This window comes from Saprolegnia diclina (genome assembly GCF_000281045.1).
Source record: "Saprolegnia diclina VS20 unplaced genomic scaffold supercont1.6, whole genome shotgun sequence".
In the NCBI taxonomy this organism is placed as follows: Eukaryota; Oomycota; class Saprolegniomycetes; order Saprolegniales; family Saprolegniaceae; genus Saprolegnia; species Saprolegnia diclina.
The window spans coordinates 275381-292984 of record NW_008246073.1 but is presented as its reverse complement, the minus strand read 5'-3'; the positions used below and the strand labels follow the sequence as shown (position 1 = coordinate 292984).

Below are 17604 nucleotides of genomic sequence, written 5' to 3'. Positions count from 1 at the left end.
GAGCAGCACAGCGGTAGTACACAGCAGGACCAAAGTACGAGCGGCCAAGCCACCTTCGTTCAAATACGAGTACTCCAAGCACTGCAGCACCACGCACGTCGGAATTTCCGCCCATGCGACGCCCGTAGATTGAGTGCCAAAATGACCAAGCACGATGCATTCGCTGTTGCGAACGCTGGCTTGAACCAGCTGCAGCAACAGCAGCGCACGGTAGCTCGGGCATCTGCGAAAAGACTTAACTGGAGGACGTGACAGATAGATCTTTTGTTTTTACCGGTACCACACCAAGTGTCTTCGACTTCCGGTCCTCGTTCGACAAACGAGACGGGCAAAGTGCACGGTCAAGAGACCACATATATTTTGCTGCCATTTTTAAAAATCGAGCCCGCCAAAAGCGACACTTGATAAGATATAGAGGTGAAGTTGGGTATACGGCGTTTGATTTACGCCACTACAAAGTTAAACAGGTCGCGCACGGCCTCGCAAAATCAACTTGGCTCTCGCCGTAGATAAATGGACCAGCATGTCGATAATATTATTGTCCAAAATGTATCGTGCCAGTTTCAATTCCGAAGAAATTTTTGTTTTCTCATGGACTCTGTCGTTGGGCGATTCCATCTCGAAAACGGCAACTCAATGTTTCTTGTCAGAGCGAGCGCCAGGAACGTTCAAGTGTGACACGTCCAAACCCTTTTCTTTCAGCAATGACCGGCAAATGAGCGTACATTGATATTGCCCTTCCGAGAAAGGACTCACTCAGTAGAACTTCTTTTCACTATCCTAAAAAGGCGTGTCTAGGTTCCGCGGTACTTGTTTTTCTTGTTTCTTGTTTTCTTGATCACGTCTCGGAATGATGTTGGCGCGCTGCCGGACCCCGAGGTCGCATAAATAGACCTACGAGGTCGGGCGGCGGAGCGCAGGTCGCCGTTGGCGGCCGTTGGAGAGCGGGGCGAGGCCGAGTTCTTGGAGCGCGGCGTCGATGCGGCTGCGCGGTGCTTTGGGGTCGTTGCGGAGCCAAGCGCGGACACACGAGAGCCACAGCTCGCGAGTCTCGCTTCCGGCGACTGGCATGACAAAGGGCGTCTTGGACTCGAACTTGAGACTTCCCAACAGTACGACATTCATTCAAATGAGCTATGGCAACGCTCGAGAGTCATTGACGCTACGCTCGCGCCAAAGCCACCACCGCTTGGGCTCGCGCGGTAGCAGCGTCTGGCTCGCTAAAAGTGGTCGAATGTGGGCTTCAAAAAAGGTACGTAGCCTATCGTCGAGACCGCTGATCACGTAGTCGTCCAGCGCACACCGTTTTGCGCTCGAGAAGAGCATGACGAGGGACATTTGCGCCTCGGCGAGATCGTAGGTGCGAGGGCGTCGACTCGCTGCGCTGCTGCGGCCTCGCGACTTGGGGTCTGGTGTCTGCGCCGCTTCTTGCAGCGTTTGTACCCGGCGGAGCTGCGCGATAAGCTCCCGCCGCGTCGCCCTTCGGCGCTCGACTTCTTTGAGGACAGAAGGCGGCACGAGGCTGAAGTCTTCGGTGCGCGCCATCGATCGTTTCGAGGCCCCGTCCATTGCGTTCGGCTTGAACTCGACGAACTCAAGGAGGTCGATTACCGTGACGATCTTGGGTAGCGACGACATCGAGCGCGGCGGCGACTCGGTCGCTACGCTCTGTATGGTGGACAAAAACGACATTTTTCGGGCGCCCCGGGCACCAGATAGAGTTGTACGAAGGCTCTCGCTGTTTCGGCGCCGCGTTATGGTGCGACTTGCCGAAGGTTGTCTGTCGTTGGCTGCCACGCGAAGGCTACCACCCGTAAAGGACGAGCGCAGGTGGGTTTGAACCCACGACACGAGGGGCGATGGGCTTTGGCGGTGTTCGCGTTGGCGCTGGTCGTAGCTCGCTTCCATTCGATGCAAGCGTATGCAGAGCACTTCGAGCGTTGCGCTGATGGTATAGTCGTCAACCCATCGATTGAGGCCAGCGCAGATGCGGCGCATGGCGTCCGGCGTCAAGAGCACACACGGGTTTCGCGTTGCGTCGGCCTCGGCCACTTGTAGCACGAGCGCCAGAATTGAAGCGCACTTGCGTACAGTCGAGGCACTTACGGTCTCTAATCCGATGCTAATGTAGCTTAGACACTCGACATGGCGCAGCCATAACAACGGGGGAAGGTGACCGTCCAGCGTGAGTTTGTGCAGCGAGTGAACAACGTCAAGCACATGCTTGGAATGCGTGCTGCTCGTGCTGCAGAGTGCTGCCAACACACACAGATATGTGCTGGCCGAGAGCCGAACATACCGGGCTTTGTACCACTCGAGAAGGAACCGCGCGCTGTCTTGCATCGCTGTCTTGTGCTGTAACGCGCACGCGTCGTGAAGTGTCTCGACACCCAGTGCCAAGATGCGCTTGAGCCGCAAGATGGCATCCTCTGGAGTCTCGACCTTGGCCAGCCAGCGCTTACCACGGATCGCTATTACATGGAACGGGTCCTCCGAGCCGGTTTGACTTCCGCGACTAGCAAACGGGGCCACGATGCTCATGCGGGAAAAGCTTCTCTTGAGCATGCCAGAAGGCGACGGTGTCAAGTCGGGTACCGCAGGACCTTTGGTTGCCGTCGTATCTACGCCAGTGCTCGTTGGTTGACTCACGTATGCTAACATAGTAGTACCTTTGATGTGGTGAATTCGGTGAATCTTGATGCAGACGCCTTTAGCACTCGACTTTTTCGCGGGCAGCGACGGCGGGCTACTTGCCGATGCAACAATGGGCTTGCGATGGTCGTTCTCGACGTCTTTGAGATAGTGCTTGAACGGAATAGCATTCGTTTTTTCAGCTTCTTCAATCGGTAACTTTTGCTTTCGGAAGGCCTAGAAAGTGGCAGAGTTGGCGCCTGAACAAACCGTTCTCCGAATGCGGGACCTGAATGTGACTAAACCATAAAATGCGCAACGCCAAAACGCGAATCGAAAGGTCCAGTGACTCGGGGACATCCACCAGCTGCTGCAGACGACCCAAGAGGACGTCGTACTGGGACGGATGCAGCTTGGACGGGTCCATGTACAGTGCCGCGATTGTGCCAACAGCCCGTGATGCGGACGACGACGGGTCACTCAAGAGCCCGAGGATGCTCTTGTCGGGGATGTGGAAGTGCAATGCTCGTCGATTGTTGAGACGCCAAACGCCCAGCCAAAGCAGCGGCAGCGGCGTCAGCGCGTAGTAGAGGTGGCGAATGGGTGTCGACGCACCGACAAAGGCGAGGACGCACAGTGACGCGTACATGGCGCTGCTGAACGTGAGCGCGCGAATGTTGTTGGGCAGGCGACCGCTGCCAATGCACTAGACGACAACGTTTTCCAGTCGAATCGACACAAAGCTGAAAGACTCATACCGGCTGAACCTTGTAGTTGTAGCAAAAGAGCAGCGTCATGCAGAGGAGAAAGCCGAGGGCGATGCCGCTGCCGATCGCCGGGTGATGTTCAATATCGAGTTGACTGACGAGCATGGATACGATCGGGTTGACTAGACCACAATAGGACAATAGTGGCCAGGAAATACATAGGGAAGGGTTAGTTAGTGTACGTGTGCGGGCCATGACCATGATGATCTGGAAACTGGTCTGAAAGCGAAAGTCCATGGTGGTTGCCAGTGGCTCCGTGTACAATTTGTAGTGGAGCGCTGACAAGTACAGCGCGACAAATCCAGAGAGACCGATTCCCTATATTCCACATTGTCTAATTGAAATATCAAGCAAATGTATCAAGAGACGGACCCAAAAGTAGCCAAAATGATCGATGCACGCACACGTGGCACCACCCGGTAGCACAAACTGGACGTAGCCGTCGGGACACGTGGCAAGTCGTACGAGCGTCGATGTGAGCGGGATGTAGAGCACGTCAAATACCATTGGGTACAGGTACTTTTTACGCCAGAGATCGCCTAGTCATGCGTGAGTGGCGTCCACACCGTGTAGACGTACAAATCGGGGTGATCCGCTTCCCGAGCCATAAGAGCAGCACAGCGGTAGTACACAGCAGGACCAAAACAACGTTGGACGCCTGGTCCATTGCGTGAGACAGAGCAAAATGCAAACGACAACCGCACTTCATAGGGAAAGTTGAGTGAAAAGTAGAGCGGGTTGAGCCAGGGCGGACCACCCGCGACCTTGAAGGCGATCGTGAGCGGCGTGTGCGAGAGTGACGGCCACTCGGCCCACATGGCGCCGAGCTTCATATAGCGTTGCAGCCGCCGACGCGACGTCGTAGACGACTTGCGTTGTGAGAGCGCGACTGCCTTGCCTACGTGTTCACAACTGCGTTCTCTGCAGCACTCGTGAAAAGTACCTTGAGCAAGCGGATCGTGAATCTTGGTGACATCAAACTCGAGGCCAGAGTCGGATGTCCGGACGTGCAGCAGCCGCTGTCCGCCGCCAAGAAGCCAAAAACACCAGAGGGATGCGACAGGCGTCGGTAGCAGCCAGCCGTAGCCGCACGCGGACCATGCAGCTTTGGCGCACGTGGCATTGACCGCCACGTAGCAGCTGTGCGTCATGCGCTCAACAGCGAGAGTACCGGCACTAAAACCGCGGAGTCCGTTACGAGCTATAAACAAAATTGCACTTAGTCGAGAGCGACAAGTCGCGGTAGTTGTCCATATGTACTCGAGCTTGTGGAGTCTTTAGTCTGTATAAAGACTTCAATCCATATCATCATCATCATCATATGTACTCGAGCTTCGACAGGCCTAATAACCGCCGCGCAAGGGACCACACGTTGCTCAACCATCGAAGATGCGACGCTTAGGACCGACACCACGCAAGGAGCCCAATGTGACACATTGAACGTAGGCTCGAGGCCAGCGTACACTGTAGAAAAGTGAGATATGTGCTCGTCCACGATGTCCTGGATTTGCTATTTGTTGGCGCCACCACAAGAACAGTTGAACACTTGAATTCAAATATGGTGCGTCTCTCTACGTGGGGGGCGGGAGCCATAGCACCGAACGTCGCTTCTCGTGCACCTTGTGGTCGCTGGGCGTCAAAAATGGCTTGACAACTGAAGCAAAGAACGTCTGGAGGTCCGGGTCCAACCCGACTTTGACAAAATCCAGGATGGCGCTCTCGGTGGCCGATCGGTACAAGACGGCAACGTTGGCGAGGGCGTCCGAGAGCTCTTTTTTCGACGCGAGCATGAGCTTGGTGTCGCGATGCACCTTTTGAGCAGCTCGGAGACCTTCGAGGAGGCGCCGGCGGTTGGTTCGGCGCCGGCGAATCTCGGTGAGCACCGCGGGCGACACGACCACGTACTGCTCGGGCCGCATGATGCGCCGCAACGTCCCATCGGCCTTGCGTCGCGCATTCGTGAGCGTCTTTCCATCACCGTCCAAGAACAAGTCCACCGTGTAAAATGATTGGTTGCGCGACGCCAATAGCTCCAAGGACGCGTCATCGTCAGTCGACGACGTCCGAGTGTCGCGTACGTTGCCCGAGAGGCGCGAGCCAAAACGCGCCGAATCGGTCGTGCTGCTCTGGCCCGTCGACAGCGCCGCTGGCGTAACCATTGCCGGCTCAGCACTGGCCGCCGTCATGACGGGTTGCGTGGCAGTGAGCAGTGCCAGTGAGGGACCGCTTGCAGGGACGCCAACTGGCATCGGTGGCTGCTGTGTTGCGCTTGCGAGAATCGCAGCGACCGTCAACGCTGTCGTCGTCGGCACCTCGGGGCTGGCTACAGACGTATTGGACACGATGCCGCCGGCCATGACAGGGAGAAGAAGAGCTTGCGGCGGTCCCACACACGATGCTGGTGGTGGCGAAGCTGTGGCCGGTGGCAGATCTGGAATATCTCGGGGAGCTAAGCTATTCGCTCGCTGCCGCAGAGGTGGCAGTCGGCGACCTGTCTCGACTCTCTCGACGACGGGCGTGACGTTTACGGGCGGCAGCGCTGGCGGGAGCAAAAGACTGCTCGCGATTGGTGGCTCCAAGAGCGGGGGCAATCGCAGCGGTGGGCTGGCCTCGGTGTTGGTGTCGAGTGTCGGTGGTGTGTGCTCTGGCGTCCGTGGCTCTTCTGGCGCTGGAGCAACTGGCGATGGTACGACCTTGCACGTCACGGACGTTCGCATGACGGAGCGGGAGAAGCGGCGAATGCCCGAGTTACTGCTGAGGTGCGACTCTGTCTTGCGTCGCGTAAAGGTGCCCGTCATCGTGTTGGCCGTCGTCGACGGTTTGACCGAGTCGGCCGACCGCACGACGACTCGGACAAAGCGCTGCGTAAACGTCTCGTGGACCCACTGCAGCAAGGCGCCGGAGATCTTCTTCTTGCCCGTGTGCAGACGCTTGGTGAACTGCGCGACTTCCATTTGGTGCAAGCGTAAACAAATGGCCTCGAGCGTCGCGCTGATGTGGTACACGCTGTGCCACTTGGCGAGCGCGCTATGGACGCGATTGATGCTTTCGGGCGTCAGCAGCAAAAAGAGGCTGATCTTCGTGTGCCGCTCGGCGGCTTGGAGCACGAGGGCGAGCACGGACGCGCACTTGAAGACAGTTGTCGGACTCGGATGGACGAGTGCCGTGACAAAGTTGTTGAGGTACGATGCGTTCTTGAGCCAGAGCTGCAGCGGAACGACACCACTGATGCATAGCTTGTGAATCGTATGGGTTGCATCCGCCGTCCGCTTCCGGTCGCCCGTCGCCGTTAGCGTCGAGAGCACGTGCAAGTAGATGGTCTTTGTGAGCCGGAGGTACCCGCTGCGATACCACTCGAGCATAAACAGGGCGATTTCGTGCATGCACGGCTTGTCACCGAGCGCACACGCTTGCGCGAGCACCTCGAGCGCTGTATTAAAGAGCCCAACCGCGTGAAAAAATGCGTCGTTTGGGGATTCGTCCTTGGAGATCCAGTGCTTGTCGTGGATGAGCACGACGTGGTAGTTGCTAATCGCTAGGGACCGCGCCGTGCCCGTGAGGCGCGATAGAATCGGCGCCACAAGCTTGGCCATCGACATGGTGTGCTTCCAGCCACTAGGACGCCGCGGTCGGAGGTCCGAGACGGACGGTGCGTGCTTCATGGATGTATCAGACGACTGTAACTTTTGGCCAGAGAAAACGTTGAGCAGCGACGATGGGCGGGAGCCTGCCTGCCGCAGTGCACCAAGCATCGGAGGTCGCGGCTTGGTTGCTGCGACAGAAGGCATATCCGGCAAAGTTGTCTCGGTTCGGGGTGTCTCGGCGGGTGGTGCCTCCGGAGGTGGTGGCTCGGTGGGTCGTGACTCTGTTAGTGGTGACTCCGTGGGGGGTGTCTCGGTTGCGGGTGATTCGGTGGGGGGTGTCTCGGCCGCCGGTTCCTCAGTGGGGGGGGGGTCCACCGGGGGTGGCCTGACCGCGAGTATTTCGGCGCTGCTGAGCTTATCCGGCTCGGAGAGTCGCAATGGACGCCTTTTTGGCTGCTCGAGCGCCGACGCGGAGCTTCGCTGGTGGGGGCTGCTTCTTTTTGAGAGACGACTTTTTCCGTCCTTCGACTTGTCGGGGGCAACGCGGGGAGTCCGCAGCATGGGCAAGGGGCGCTGGAACGCGGCGAGTGCATTGATCTGGCGCGGATGCAAGTTGGCGAGGGACGTTGTCGTGTCCATGACATCTACTCAAGTACATATTTACGCAAAAACGGCTCGACAATCAGGTACCTTTGACGTGGTGGACGCGCTGGATCTTGATGTTCGGCTTGACGATCGAAATCGGCACGTCGGCCGTCAAGAGGCGTGCGCGGGCCTTGGATTTCCGGTCGCTATTCTCAATGTCTTTGAACCACAGCTTGGGTGGCACCGCCGTCTTCTTCTTGTCTTCGCCAACCGTGAGGCTTTGTTTTCGGAAATTCTGTCAATTGGAAAAAATTGTCACGATCTTGTACGACAATCAAGGTACCTCAATGTGGCAAAACCAAAGTGTCCGCAACGCGTACGCGCGGCACAAAAGCTCTTTGGTGCGCGACCGCTGCGTGATCTTTTCGAGTTGCGCCATGATCGCGGCGTAGTGCACGACGTGCAGCTTGAGCGGGTCCATGTAAAGCGCAGCGATCGTGCCCACGGTCTTGGACCGGCTCGAGTGGTCGCGAAGGAGCTCGAGGATCGAGAGGTCGGGGACGTGAAAGTGGTGCGCGCGCATGTTGTTGCGATGCCACGCGACACCCCACACGACCGGCAGCGGGGTCAGCGCATAGTAGAGCTGCGCGGGCGACGCGTTCGAGAAGAGAAACCCGAGGACACTCAGCGTCGTGTAGATCGCGCTCGAGAACGAGAGTGCGCGAATGTTGTTGGGGATGCGGCCGCTCCCAATGCACTAGTTGAACCTCGTGACTGTCTACAACGAGGAGGACAACGTACCGGCTGCGCCTTGTAGTTGTACACAAACAGAAACGCAATGCACACAAGAAAGCCGCACGCGAGAAGGATCGCGTCCGATCGGTGCGTCTTCATGTCCAAGTCGCTCACGAGCACCGATATAATGGGGTTGACTAGACAAGGACATTCTTGACCAATGGACAGGTGACAGAATATGACGTACGGGTGCGCGCCATGACCATGATGATCTGAAAGCTGGTTTGAAATCGAAAGTCCATGGTCGCGCCGTGTGGCTCGATAAACATCTTGTAGTGCAGTGCCCTGGTGTACAGTATCACAAACCCGACAAACCCAATGCTCTACAATGTTGTCAAGTGTGCACGATTGAGGACAAATACCCAAGAAATGCCAAAGCGGTTCACACAATCGCAGGTCGCGCCGCCCGGCAGCGCAATGTGCTGGTACCCGCCGGGGCACGTTGCGAGACGCACAAAGGTCGAAATGAGCGGAATGTACAACACGTCAAACGTGATGGGGTACGCGTACTTTTTCAAGTACAATTCGTCTAAATCGCACAATGGGACTCTACATTCCAACCTCCAATCACAAATTTCAACGTACGTAGGGGCACGAGTCGTTGGCCGTGCCGAAGCACAAGAATGCTGCCCCCACACACGACGGCCAGCACCAGGTTGGCCATCTACGCCCGTGGTGGTCGCAAAACGTCGCTTTTTCAACGGCCATACCTCGTACGGCGAGTTGAACGAGACGAGCATCGACGACAGAAAGCTGCTCGAGCCCGCGACTTTGAACGCAATCGTCAGCGGCGTGTACGTTAGCGATGGCCACTCGGCCCACATGGCCCCGAGCTTCATGTAGCGCTGAAACTTTGGCTTGTGTATGCTCGTCGACTTGCGCTGGGAAAGCGCGACGGCCATCCCTACGGCACGCGATAGACCGTGGACGACGTGAAGTGTGGGTTTACCTTGGGCGAGCGGGTCGTGAATCTTGTCTGTATCAAACTGAAACCCGTTGGTTTGCCGAGTGGCTTGACGGAGGCGCCCGAGTCCGTACAGCAACCAGACGCCCCAGAGCAACCAGACAGGCGCCGAGACGAGCCAGCTGTAGCCACACGAGGGCCAAGATGCCTTTGTACACGCCGGCGCCGACGCGTCGAGCCAGAAGCAGGACCCGTTGGTCATGCTTGCGCTGTTTCAGCCTGTCTAGAAAAGCGGCTCTGGGCTTAAAATAGCGGACCCTCCCATGACTAAAGTTGTTGTGTAACAGAATCGATATGGCGACCACGGTTTGGTCATGTGACGAGCCCGGGCAAGGGTCATTCGGTCCCCCAGCTTGTCGTGCAAGGACGACCCCATCTCCCAATGCTGACTTAGCATCATAATACATTCGTGTCGACATCGCTATCGACAATGTCGTCCGGACTTTATCTCTACTGTCGGATCTGGTCGATGGTTTTGAAAAACCCGGGCGCGGCTTCGACGAGCCACTCCTTCTCGATCGGCACAAGGTTGCGCACATAGTGTTTGCTCGTAAAGACGAGCTCGTTGAAGACCACGTAGCGCGGCGGCGGGTTGCGCTGGAAGAGCACCGAGCTCGGGTGCACCTTGACGTCTTCTTTGGTCGCATTGCACATGGTCTGAAAGCTCGCTTTCGACATGAGCGCCGACTTGGTGCGCATCGCGCTGTTGAGAAAGAAGCCGGCGACGATGGCCTTTCGGACCGGCACCGTGTCGGGCAGCGCCGAGGCCGTCAGTGCGTCGGTCGACGGCGCGACCTTGGAGAGGTACGTGACGAGCTGGTCGCGGACCTTCTCGACGCGCTGCATGGACCGGTGGTTGATGAAATGGTCGCGGCACCACTTGGCGCGCTGCTTGAGCGACGTCTGCGCGTACGCATTGTAGACAGCGAGGAGCATGAGCTGGTCGCCATCCAGCGACACAAACTGCGCACGGGACGCCGCCGCCTTTTCCTTCTGATCCTTGGGCGAGTAAAAGATCGACTCGACGCTAAGCATGGCCACGATGCTCAAGGCGTCAGCCGCGCACTCGAGCTCGAGCGATCGCAAGAGCATGACGGCGCACATCGGATCGACGGGCAGACTGGCCATGGTCCGACCTAGACAACGTGTCTGAGAGGACGGCAGACAGTACAGGACGCACCGCGCGGCGTGAGCGAGCCATCGGCGTTGAACGCGCCGAGCGCGTACAACTTTTCGAGGGCCCGCATGAGGTTGGCCGTGTTGGGCCGCTCGATAAAGTCAAAGCCAAGAATGTCGTCAATACCCATCGTCTTGAGCTGCAAGACCACGATCTCGAGGCTCACGCGCTTGATTTCCGGGATCGCACGTGCCGGGAGCTCTTCAAATTTGTCTTCGGGGAAGAGCCGGTAACACACGCCGGGGGCCTCCCGACCCGCACGACCACTGCGCTGCCACGCCTGCGCCTGCGAGATCGACTCGACATGCAGATGCTCCATGTGCCCGACAAACGACCGCTGCTTGACAAGGCCGGCGTCGACGACGAACCGGACGCCGTTGATCGTGATCGACGTCTCGGCAATGTTGGTCGCCAAAATGACCTTGCGGACGCCGCGGGGTGCGGGCTCGAACGCCAGCATTTGCGCCTCCCGGGGCATGGCCGAGAAGATCGGGCACACGAGGAGCTTGGAGGACGTCGCCGGAAGCCGCGTGCCATAGTCGTTGAGAAGCCCTTCCATCGTCTCAATGTCTTCTTGGCCGGTGAGGAAGACAAGGATGCTGCCATTGTTCTCGGCATTGTCCAGGTGGATCTGCAGCGTCGTGATGAGGACCGCGTCGAGGTAGTCGGGCAGCGCCTTGGTCGTATAAAAGATGTCGACCGGGTGCGTTCGACCGGGAATCCGCAGCACGGCCGGCGAGCTATAGCGAGATCAATCGTAAAACGTACAAACTCGGAGGTTGCGTACCTCTCTTTAAAGAAGGACTCGAAGAGGCCAACGTCCAGCGTCGCCGACATGACGACAACGCGGAGGTCCTTGCGCGCCGCGAGCGCCCGCTTGATGACGCCAAAGAGGATGTCGGTCTGAAGCGACCGCTCGTGAGCCTCGTCGAGCACGACGACCGAGTACGCATCGAGCGACGGCGAGAGCAGCGCCTCGCGCACGAGCATACCGTCGGTCATAAACTTGAGCTTCGTGGCCGCGGACGTCGTGTCGTCAAAGCGCACGCAGTAGCCGACAGGGCCGTCCTTGATGCGCGAGCCCATCTCTTCGGCGACGCGCTGGGCAACCGTGATGGCGGCGACGCGGCGCGGCTGTGTCACGGCGATCTTCTTGCTCGGGTTGGTCATGTGCGCCTCAAAGATGTACTGCGGGATCTGCGTCGTCTTGCCCGAGCCCGTCTCGCCGACGACAATCACGACGCGGCTCGACCGGACCGTGTCCAGGATGGACTTCTTCCACGCGAAGATGGGCAGCGACGCCCGGACCTTGGCCATGGCCTCGCGGGCGTCCCACTCGCGCTCGCGCTTCTTGTTGTCCATAATATTTGGTCAACTGCCCACGAATGGATCGCACCGCTCGGAAAACACCCAACTTCAAACCAGCTGGTCCAATTGAGTTTCTATGGCTCAAAACAGCACCGTGAAACTGAATTGATCGCGATGAAGCTCAATTCAGAATTCCAGCGTTGCACTTCCCATTGAGTGTTTGAGGTTTGACATTCATATTCAGATAGATCCAGACGCTGCGTAGGAACATGAAAGGGACTTGCGCTTCGCCTTACATACTAGTATGTCTAAATGGACTGCGCATTGTTCGAGACGGCGCCAAAGTAGCACGACGAAGTCTTGGTTTTGTGGTCATCAACTGCTTCTGGTGACGGCTCCTCGGGGCGACTCTCATCACTGCGACCCGCCTCGAGGCGCTGCTGGCAGCGGAGCAACTCGCGCTGGCACTCGGCCAACTGAATCTCCAAGAGGTGGTTCTGGTACGCCATCGCGCGCGTGAGGTCCTGGGCCACGCGTGGCGCCTTGACCGTGCGCAGTGGCGTCGTCTTCTGCACCAACGTTCAAGCATGATGCTACATGAAGATGTAGTATCGTCGCACCTGAAGCGACGCCATGGCCGCGTTCACCGTGTACGCAAGGTCCGTGCAGATGCGCGACTACATATGTATCAATGTGTCAACATGCCGCCAGGACAGTTGAGCTCGGTACGTGGCGCTTGGTCTCGATCGCGTTGATGCCGCCGGGTGCGCGCACGGCGCCGCCACTGCCGATCGTAAGCACCACCTACACGTACCAACTGCCTTAGCGTTGCTCACCTGGCAAAGAACTGACGTTGGCACTGTGCGTCGCGGTCGTCCGTGATGTCCAGAGCAGTTGAACGAGCTAGATGCACCATACTGACACCCGCGCTTGGGGTTAAATGACGTCGCACCGAGCGCTTCTTGAGCTTGCTCGTCGAGCAAATGTCAAAATCCGCGTAGAACGCGTGCAGCAGTGCGTCTGTCGTGTGGTACTTGAGTTGCTCGTACAGCTCGAGCATCTCTTCTTCGAGGCGCACAAAGGCCTACCCCTTCGTGTTGCCGCAGCGTCAAACCGCAGCAAGCCACGTACAATGTCAAAGCTCGAGTGCGACGACTTCAAGAGATGCTGGCGCCGGGCACGCGCTGCACGCCGGTGGACGCGGAGCACCGGCGTCCACAACGTCTTGAGGGTCTTGGCGACAGGGCCCGTGGGCACGACGGTCGGGTGCAGCCGCTCGTGACCGTCGATCGCCGTCAAGATCGCATGGAGGCGCCCCATCTCTTCCAAATGCACCTACGTACACATCGCACTCGAATCGGGTCCTCTAATCGCGTACGCCCAGCGACAAAAAGTCGGGTTTGTCGTAAATGATCCAGAATTTGGACCGGTACAGCAGTGGCACGCATGCTTTTTGCCACAACTCAAAGATCGTGTCGCGGTACGTGCTCAGTAGCTCTTGGCGCCACCTACAAGCGCTAGAAACGCGCTTTCGATTGATGTAGGACGTACTGGAGTGACGCCATGCGCGTCAGCACGCCGCGAAAGACGCTTTGCAGGCGAACCACGTCGGCGCGAATGCGACCAAAGACGCGGGCCTGCTGCTGGCCTCGGAATCGTGCCTACGACGGCGTTGGTGGTCGTTTCGAGTGCAAAAGACCATGTACCTGGAGCCGCAAGATGCCATGGCGCAGCCGCTGCAGCCGCCGCGTGTACACCACTTGCTTTCCAAACGCCTACATCCCGCGCGTTGAGGGCGATCCGACGCGAGATCGCGCACCTGCAGGCGCAACAATGCTTGTCGCTGCCGCTGGTACGCAGCGCGCTGAGCGACCATGCGAAAGCGGCCCTACGCCACCACCGTTTGCACTTCCATTTCTCTGCAATTGGTACCTGAAGACACGTAATGGCCGCGCGCAGGCGACGATAGCTGGCTTGGAGTTGTTGGCGCTACATCGATACGACTCGCGGCAGCCAACAACGGGGTCGACGCACCTTGAGCCGTGCGGCGAGGTGCCGCTGGATGCAGAGTACGGCGCGGCGCATGCGCAAGTACGCACTGCGCTGGCGATACGACCGGTAGAACGCTTGCAACTACATGCCGATGCATCACCGCCAAGAATCATTCAGCGAAACGCACGCGCGTGACGAGGCGGCGCGTCGCATCCCACGTGGCTGCCGTGTCCTTGACGCACCTAACGGGTCGCATTGCGGCTAGCTCGGAGACGACGGCAGTGCGTACGTGCTGAGCCGGTAGATTTGCTGGTGCACGTCGACGGGCGCGACAAAGCGCTGCTGCTCTCGGGCAGCGTAGAGCTCGCGCGGCTTGCGGATCGTCCCAAAGAGGTGTCTAAACCGAGTTGGGAGTGCCCTCTCGGAAGGCCTTATAAGAATGTGTCTGTACTTTTTGAGCCGTGGAAAGGCCTTGTACTAGGGATGCAGAAAGAACGGTAAGTCCATTGATACATTGATACAAAGCCGTACGTGGTACACGGCGCCATTGTCGGGGAGGCCGAGCGTCGACGGCGACGGCGCCACGAACGTCTCCCGGATGACGTCCGTCTTGTCTTCGAGAAAGCTCACGTCGTGCTTCTTCTTCCCAAGCGACAAGGACCGGTTCAACTATCCAAAAGGTCACTATCTATCTATCCACTGGATAGAGACACGGAACCTTTTGGTTGATAGCTTGGTCGAAAAAAACAACCTCGGGCAGCGTCGGGTTGAAGAGTCGGTCCTCGCAGAAGCGCTGAAACATCTAAGTAGCTCGTGAACATGGGTGTGGACGCTAGAAGCATGTGCCTGGGACTCGATCATGACGCTCAGGAACGGCCGGGACGCGGCGTCGCTATTGTCGCGCAAGAAGCCGGCGGCATCAAAGATGGGCGCCGTGTTGGTCTTGCTGCTGTCATTGTTCTAGCCACCAAGGACCTTCAATGAACTGGAAGCGAGCGAGTGTCGCACCAAGTAGGACGCATAGCGCTTGAGCATGGAAATGAAGAAGCGCAAGAACGACTGTCGGACTTGGTCGGGCACAAACCCAGCACCGGGCGACGGCGTCGGTGGCAGCACGAGACCGTCGGCACCCGACGACGACAATGACCGATCACGCTCGAGCATCGACGCCGACGAGCTCGTGTGCGAGAGAAGCTTGAACGAGCTAAAGTGAAGGCTGCTGTACTGCGAGAGGGACGACGACGCAGTGAGGGACGCCGCCGACACAGCCGAGAGCGTGCGCTTGTCGCCAAGACTGCCCTTGCGGCTAGCGACGACGTCACTTGGCGCGGATGGCATGGGCAGCGTCATGCCTGACGAGGCGAAATCTGTGATGGGCTCGAGGTATTCGTCGCCGCCGAACGCCTACAGCTCCAGCATTGCATCGGTCGTCTCGAGAAAGCACGGTGTTACCCAGTCGGCCTTGGCAATCTCGGGTGCAAATGGATCAAACACGTTGGCGCAGTTTTGGAGTTTGACTTTGAGTTTTGTTGCAGCACGCTCCGGCATCTTGGGCAGCACAGTTTCCTAGCCCAAGAAGTCGCTTCTTCCTGATCATGGGACCAAGGAACGTACAATGCCGTCTTCATTGCGCGGCGGAATGATCCTAAGGAAATGACCGCCCGTGACGTGGCAAGTGCACACGCAAGATACCGATTGTGGTCCAAGTCGATGAAAAAGACGTCGGTCGAGCGACTGGCTGTCGCGAGGTACTTGGAGTGCACGCCGACAAGGAACGGCACGGGCGCCTGTACGAGCACTCTTCAGAGCCATGCAGAATGGACATAGTGTCTACGTCAATCACGTCGAGGAGCGACGACGGGAGCACGGGGATGTACGCGCCTTGCCACGCCAGCGGGAAGAGCAGCGTCAAAAGGGTCTCGGCGATCGGCGTCAGTAGCGCAAGGTGCTTGGAGCAGAGCGCCACCTACGCTAATGTGAGCCATTGAAATGTATCAAGGTATCAACTTTTTGCTCGAGCAAGAGACACGCCACGACCGTCAACACGTTGTTCATATCGAGCACTTGGAAGAGCGACCGAAGAGAAAACTATGTGCGTCATGTGGTGCACACTCCTAACGCGTTAAGAGTCGGCGTACGTCGGCGAGCGGCAGTTGGTTTTTTGGCGGCCGGGCAATGTAGATCGTGCGCTCGGGCAGCGTGAGCTGGACCTGAATGCGGCCCTAATATGCGCTGTCTCGTAAAACTACACACTGCAAGGGGTTCGAACCCGCGGTGGCATGGGCACCTCGCTCACAAAGTTGGCAATGTAGCGCTCGATTGGCATCGGCGCCGTCGAGAGCGAGAGTCGATAGATCTAAACCCAGTTGAGTACTATGGGGGCAGCGACGCATCGACCTGCTGCAGGAAAAGGCGGTAGCTCGAGAAGAGCGGGTGGTGCGAGATTAGTAAGAGGCACTTGGGGCAGTAGACGGACGTGGTCGACGCCGACCCGGACGAGAGGTCTTGCGCCCACTTTGGAATGACGGGCGCCTTGGACTTTTCGCTGCCGGGCGGCGGCGCAAACAAGGTGAGCTATGGCATCGCGTCGACTTGGATCGATGCAAAGGACACGAGGACGCACCACTTCAAGCGGTGAGAGCTCCTCGACAAACTTGAGTGCGCATGCATAAAGCTAAGCGTTGCTTTGTGAGCGTATACGTGTGCCAGTGCACAGCGGACCTTGGCACCGCTCACGTTGGTTAACACAAATGTAAAGAACGTGGGGGTGATGTGGGTTGGGCTGAGCGCCAGACCTTCTGGAAACGCAAACTAGAATGGTGGTTTCGATTCCTTGTGCCAGATAGGTGTGTAGGACGACCTGCGAAATGTGGCTCGGCAACGGCGCATCGGCGTGCGCATCCGGGAAGCTGTCGAGGATTGTCGGGACAAACTGGACGTCGCTCGGGCTCGCATTCTCGCCTAAACACAATTACATAGGCTATGGATATGAACGTAGTACTATGGAATAGGAGGCGTACCCAGCGGCTTGCCGAGGACGGCCTGGCCGCGTCCGACGACGACAAAGTAGTTGACAAAGCGCTTGGACACTTCGACGATCGAGCCGCTGGTCGTAGCACCGCGCCGCTCAGTCTTCTCGGACGTAGGACCTTGAAACGCCCGGCCGGCGTCGGTCGTAAAGGTACGCGCCTCGTACTTGAGGCGCACAAAGTCGTCGCGGCTCATGGCATTGCACTGGAGCGCGCGGCGCGTCGTCGCCTTGGCGTCCGGGCGCAGGTGCTTCTCGTAGACCGCGTTGACCGCGCGGTTGCCAAGCATTCGCTTGACTTCGTCGTCGGTCCAGCTGTCCATGTGCACGGACTTGACGCGCGAGATGTTGACACCGAGCTGCCGATGGGCGCCAGCGCACTGGAGACACACGAACGCGCCAAAGGTAAGCGCGGCCCACGTCGCATCGGAGGCCGTCGTCAAGGTGACGCCGCAGTCGGCGCAGGCCATGTTCTCGGGCGAGCCGCGCACGAGGTCTGCGACCCGCTGCCCGTTCTTGCTCATCCCCGACTGCTCGACGCGTCGGAAACCACCGCCCGTTTCGACTATGACCGAATTCGACGTTCTACTAACTAGATCCTTTCTGCAAAACCTTATATTGTCGTGCAAGCGGTCGCTGCAAGCTGCCTCGTCGGAGTCCCCTTGCGGTAGCCGTGGGAGCGCGCCGCTGACGATCTTTTTCAAATGATTACGTTCGTTGCAGCCTTGGCTGAGGCATGGTTAGTCGTTTAGTCGATGCTTGGATTCGGATAT

At 58.2% G+C, this 17604-nt stretch overlaps 4 protein-coding genes across 5 annotated transcripts in view; all 4 read right to left on the bottom strand.

Annotated features, from left to right (window-relative positions):
* The window catches only part of SDRG_02609 (hypothetical protein), a 10037-nt gene extending 5443 nt beyond the window's left edge, over window positions 1-4594 (bottom strand). Inside the window, exons 1-5 of the mRNA XM_008608206.1 lie at window positions 4342-4594; window positions 4103-4296; window positions 3978-4056; window positions 3771-3937; window positions 3581-3716 (exon numbers count right to left, since the gene is read on the bottom strand). Of these exons, the coding sequence (XP_008606428.1) occupies window positions 3581-3716; window positions 3771-3937; window positions 3978-4056; window positions 4103-4296; window positions 4342-4549 (784 nt within the window). The 5' untranslated portion in view covers window positions 4550-4594. The remainder of the gene's footprint in view (window positions 1-3580; window positions 3717-3770; window positions 3938-3977; window positions 4057-4102; window positions 4297-4341) is intronic.
* A 331-nt stretch (window positions 4595-4925) lies between these two features.
* On the bottom strand, window positions 4926-9550 carry SDRG_02608 (hypothetical protein). Its single transcript, XM_008608205.1, has 9 exons — window positions 9312-9550; window positions 9073-9266; window positions 8948-9026; window positions 8725-8891; window positions 8550-8685; window positions 8369-8499; window positions 7911-8324; window positions 7673-7862; window positions 4926-7626 (listed from the first exon to the last, which is right to left on the bottom strand). The coding sequence occupies exons 1-9, from the start codon at window positions 9526-9528 to the stop codon at window positions 4970-4972; spliced, it is 4185 nt and encodes a 1394-aa protein (XP_008606427.1). The 5' UTR covers window positions 9529-9550; the 3' UTR covers window positions 4926-4969.
* Window positions 9551-9697: 147 nt separating this feature from the next.
* On the bottom strand, window positions 9698-11875 carry SDRG_02607 (hypothetical protein). Its single transcript, XM_008608204.1, has 3 exons — window positions 11291-11875; window positions 10507-11243; window positions 9698-10462 (listed from the first exon to the last, which is right to left on the bottom strand). The coding sequence occupies exons 1-3, from the start codon at window positions 11863-11865 to the stop codon at window positions 9777-9779; spliced, it is 1998 nt and encodes a 665-aa protein (XP_008606426.1). The 5' UTR covers window positions 11866-11875; the 3' UTR covers window positions 9698-9776.
* A 198-nt stretch (window positions 11876-12073) lies between these two features.
* Window positions 12074-17521, bottom strand: SDRG_02606. 2 transcript variants are annotated; one of them, XM_008608202.1, is made up of 32 exons: window positions 17444-17521; window positions 16824-17396; window positions 16664-16764; window positions 16525-16614; window positions 16427-16477; window positions 16201-16377; window positions 16073-16159; window positions 15942-16025; window positions 15811-15891; window positions 15638-15769; window positions 15496-15590; window positions 15418-15448; window positions 15256-15369; window positions 14812-15207; window positions 14650-14763; window positions 14522-14605; window positions 14335-14472; window positions 14255-14280; window positions 14093-14200; window positions 13991-14045; window positions 13846-13944; window positions 13744-13800; window positions 13631-13699; window positions 13518-13586; window positions 13363-13472; window positions 13190-13319; window positions 12943-13146; window positions 12764-12895; window positions 12664-12714; window positions 12541-12615; window positions 12432-12488; window positions 12074-12380 (listed from the first exon to the last, which is right to left on the bottom strand). In XM_008608202.1, the coding sequence occupies exons 2-32, from the start codon at window positions 17353-17355 to the stop codon at window positions 12120-12122; spliced, it is 3810 nt and encodes a 1269-aa protein (XP_008606424.1). In that variant the 5' UTR covers window positions 17356-17396; window positions 17444-17521; the 3' UTR covers window positions 12074-12119. The 2 variants fall into 2 exon arrangements, with proteins under 2 accessions (XP_008606424.1, XP_008606425.1); XM_008608203.1 differs by having other exon boundaries at window positions 12664-12895.
* Between the last annotated feature and the right edge of the window lie 83 nt (window positions 17522-17604).

Coding starts and splice junctions, on each gene's coding strand:
- SDRG_02608 (XM_008608205.1), bottom strand. CDS start 9,528: ATGACCAACGGGTCCTGCTTCTGGCTCGACGCGTCGGCGCCGGCGTGT. Junction 9,027..9,072: donor CGTTCAACTCGCCGTACGAG/GTATGGCCGTTG, acceptor CCACGGGCGTAG/ATGGCCAACCTGGTGCTGGC. Junction 8,892..8,947: donor CCAACGACTCGTGCCCCTAC/GTACGTTGAAAT, acceptor TGTGCGATTTAG/ACGAATTGTACTTGAAAAAG.
- SDRG_02607 (XM_008608204.1), bottom strand. CDS start 11,865: ATGGACAACAAGAAGCGCGAGCGCGAGTGGGACGCCCGCGAGGCCATG. Junction 11,244..11,290: donor GAGTCCTTCTTTAAAGAGAG/GTACGCAACCTC, acceptor ATCTCGCTATAG/CTCGCCGGCCGTGCTGCGGA. Junction 10,463..10,506: donor TGGCTCGCTCACGCCGCGCG/GTGCGTCCTGTA, acceptor CACGTTGTCTAG/GTCGGACCATGGCCAGTCTG.
- SDRG_02606 (XM_008608202.1), bottom strand. CDS start 17,355: ATGAGCAAGAACGGGCAGCGGGTCGCAGACCTCGTGCGCGGCTCGCCC. Junction 15,892..15,941: donor ACCAACTGCCGCTCGCCGAC/GTACGCCGACTC, acceptor TGACGCACATAG/TTTTCTCTTCGGTCGCTCTT. Junction 15,370..15,417: donor CGCGCAATGAAGACGGCATT/GTACGTTCCTTG, acceptor TTCTTGGGCTAG/GAAACTGTGCTGCCCAAGAT.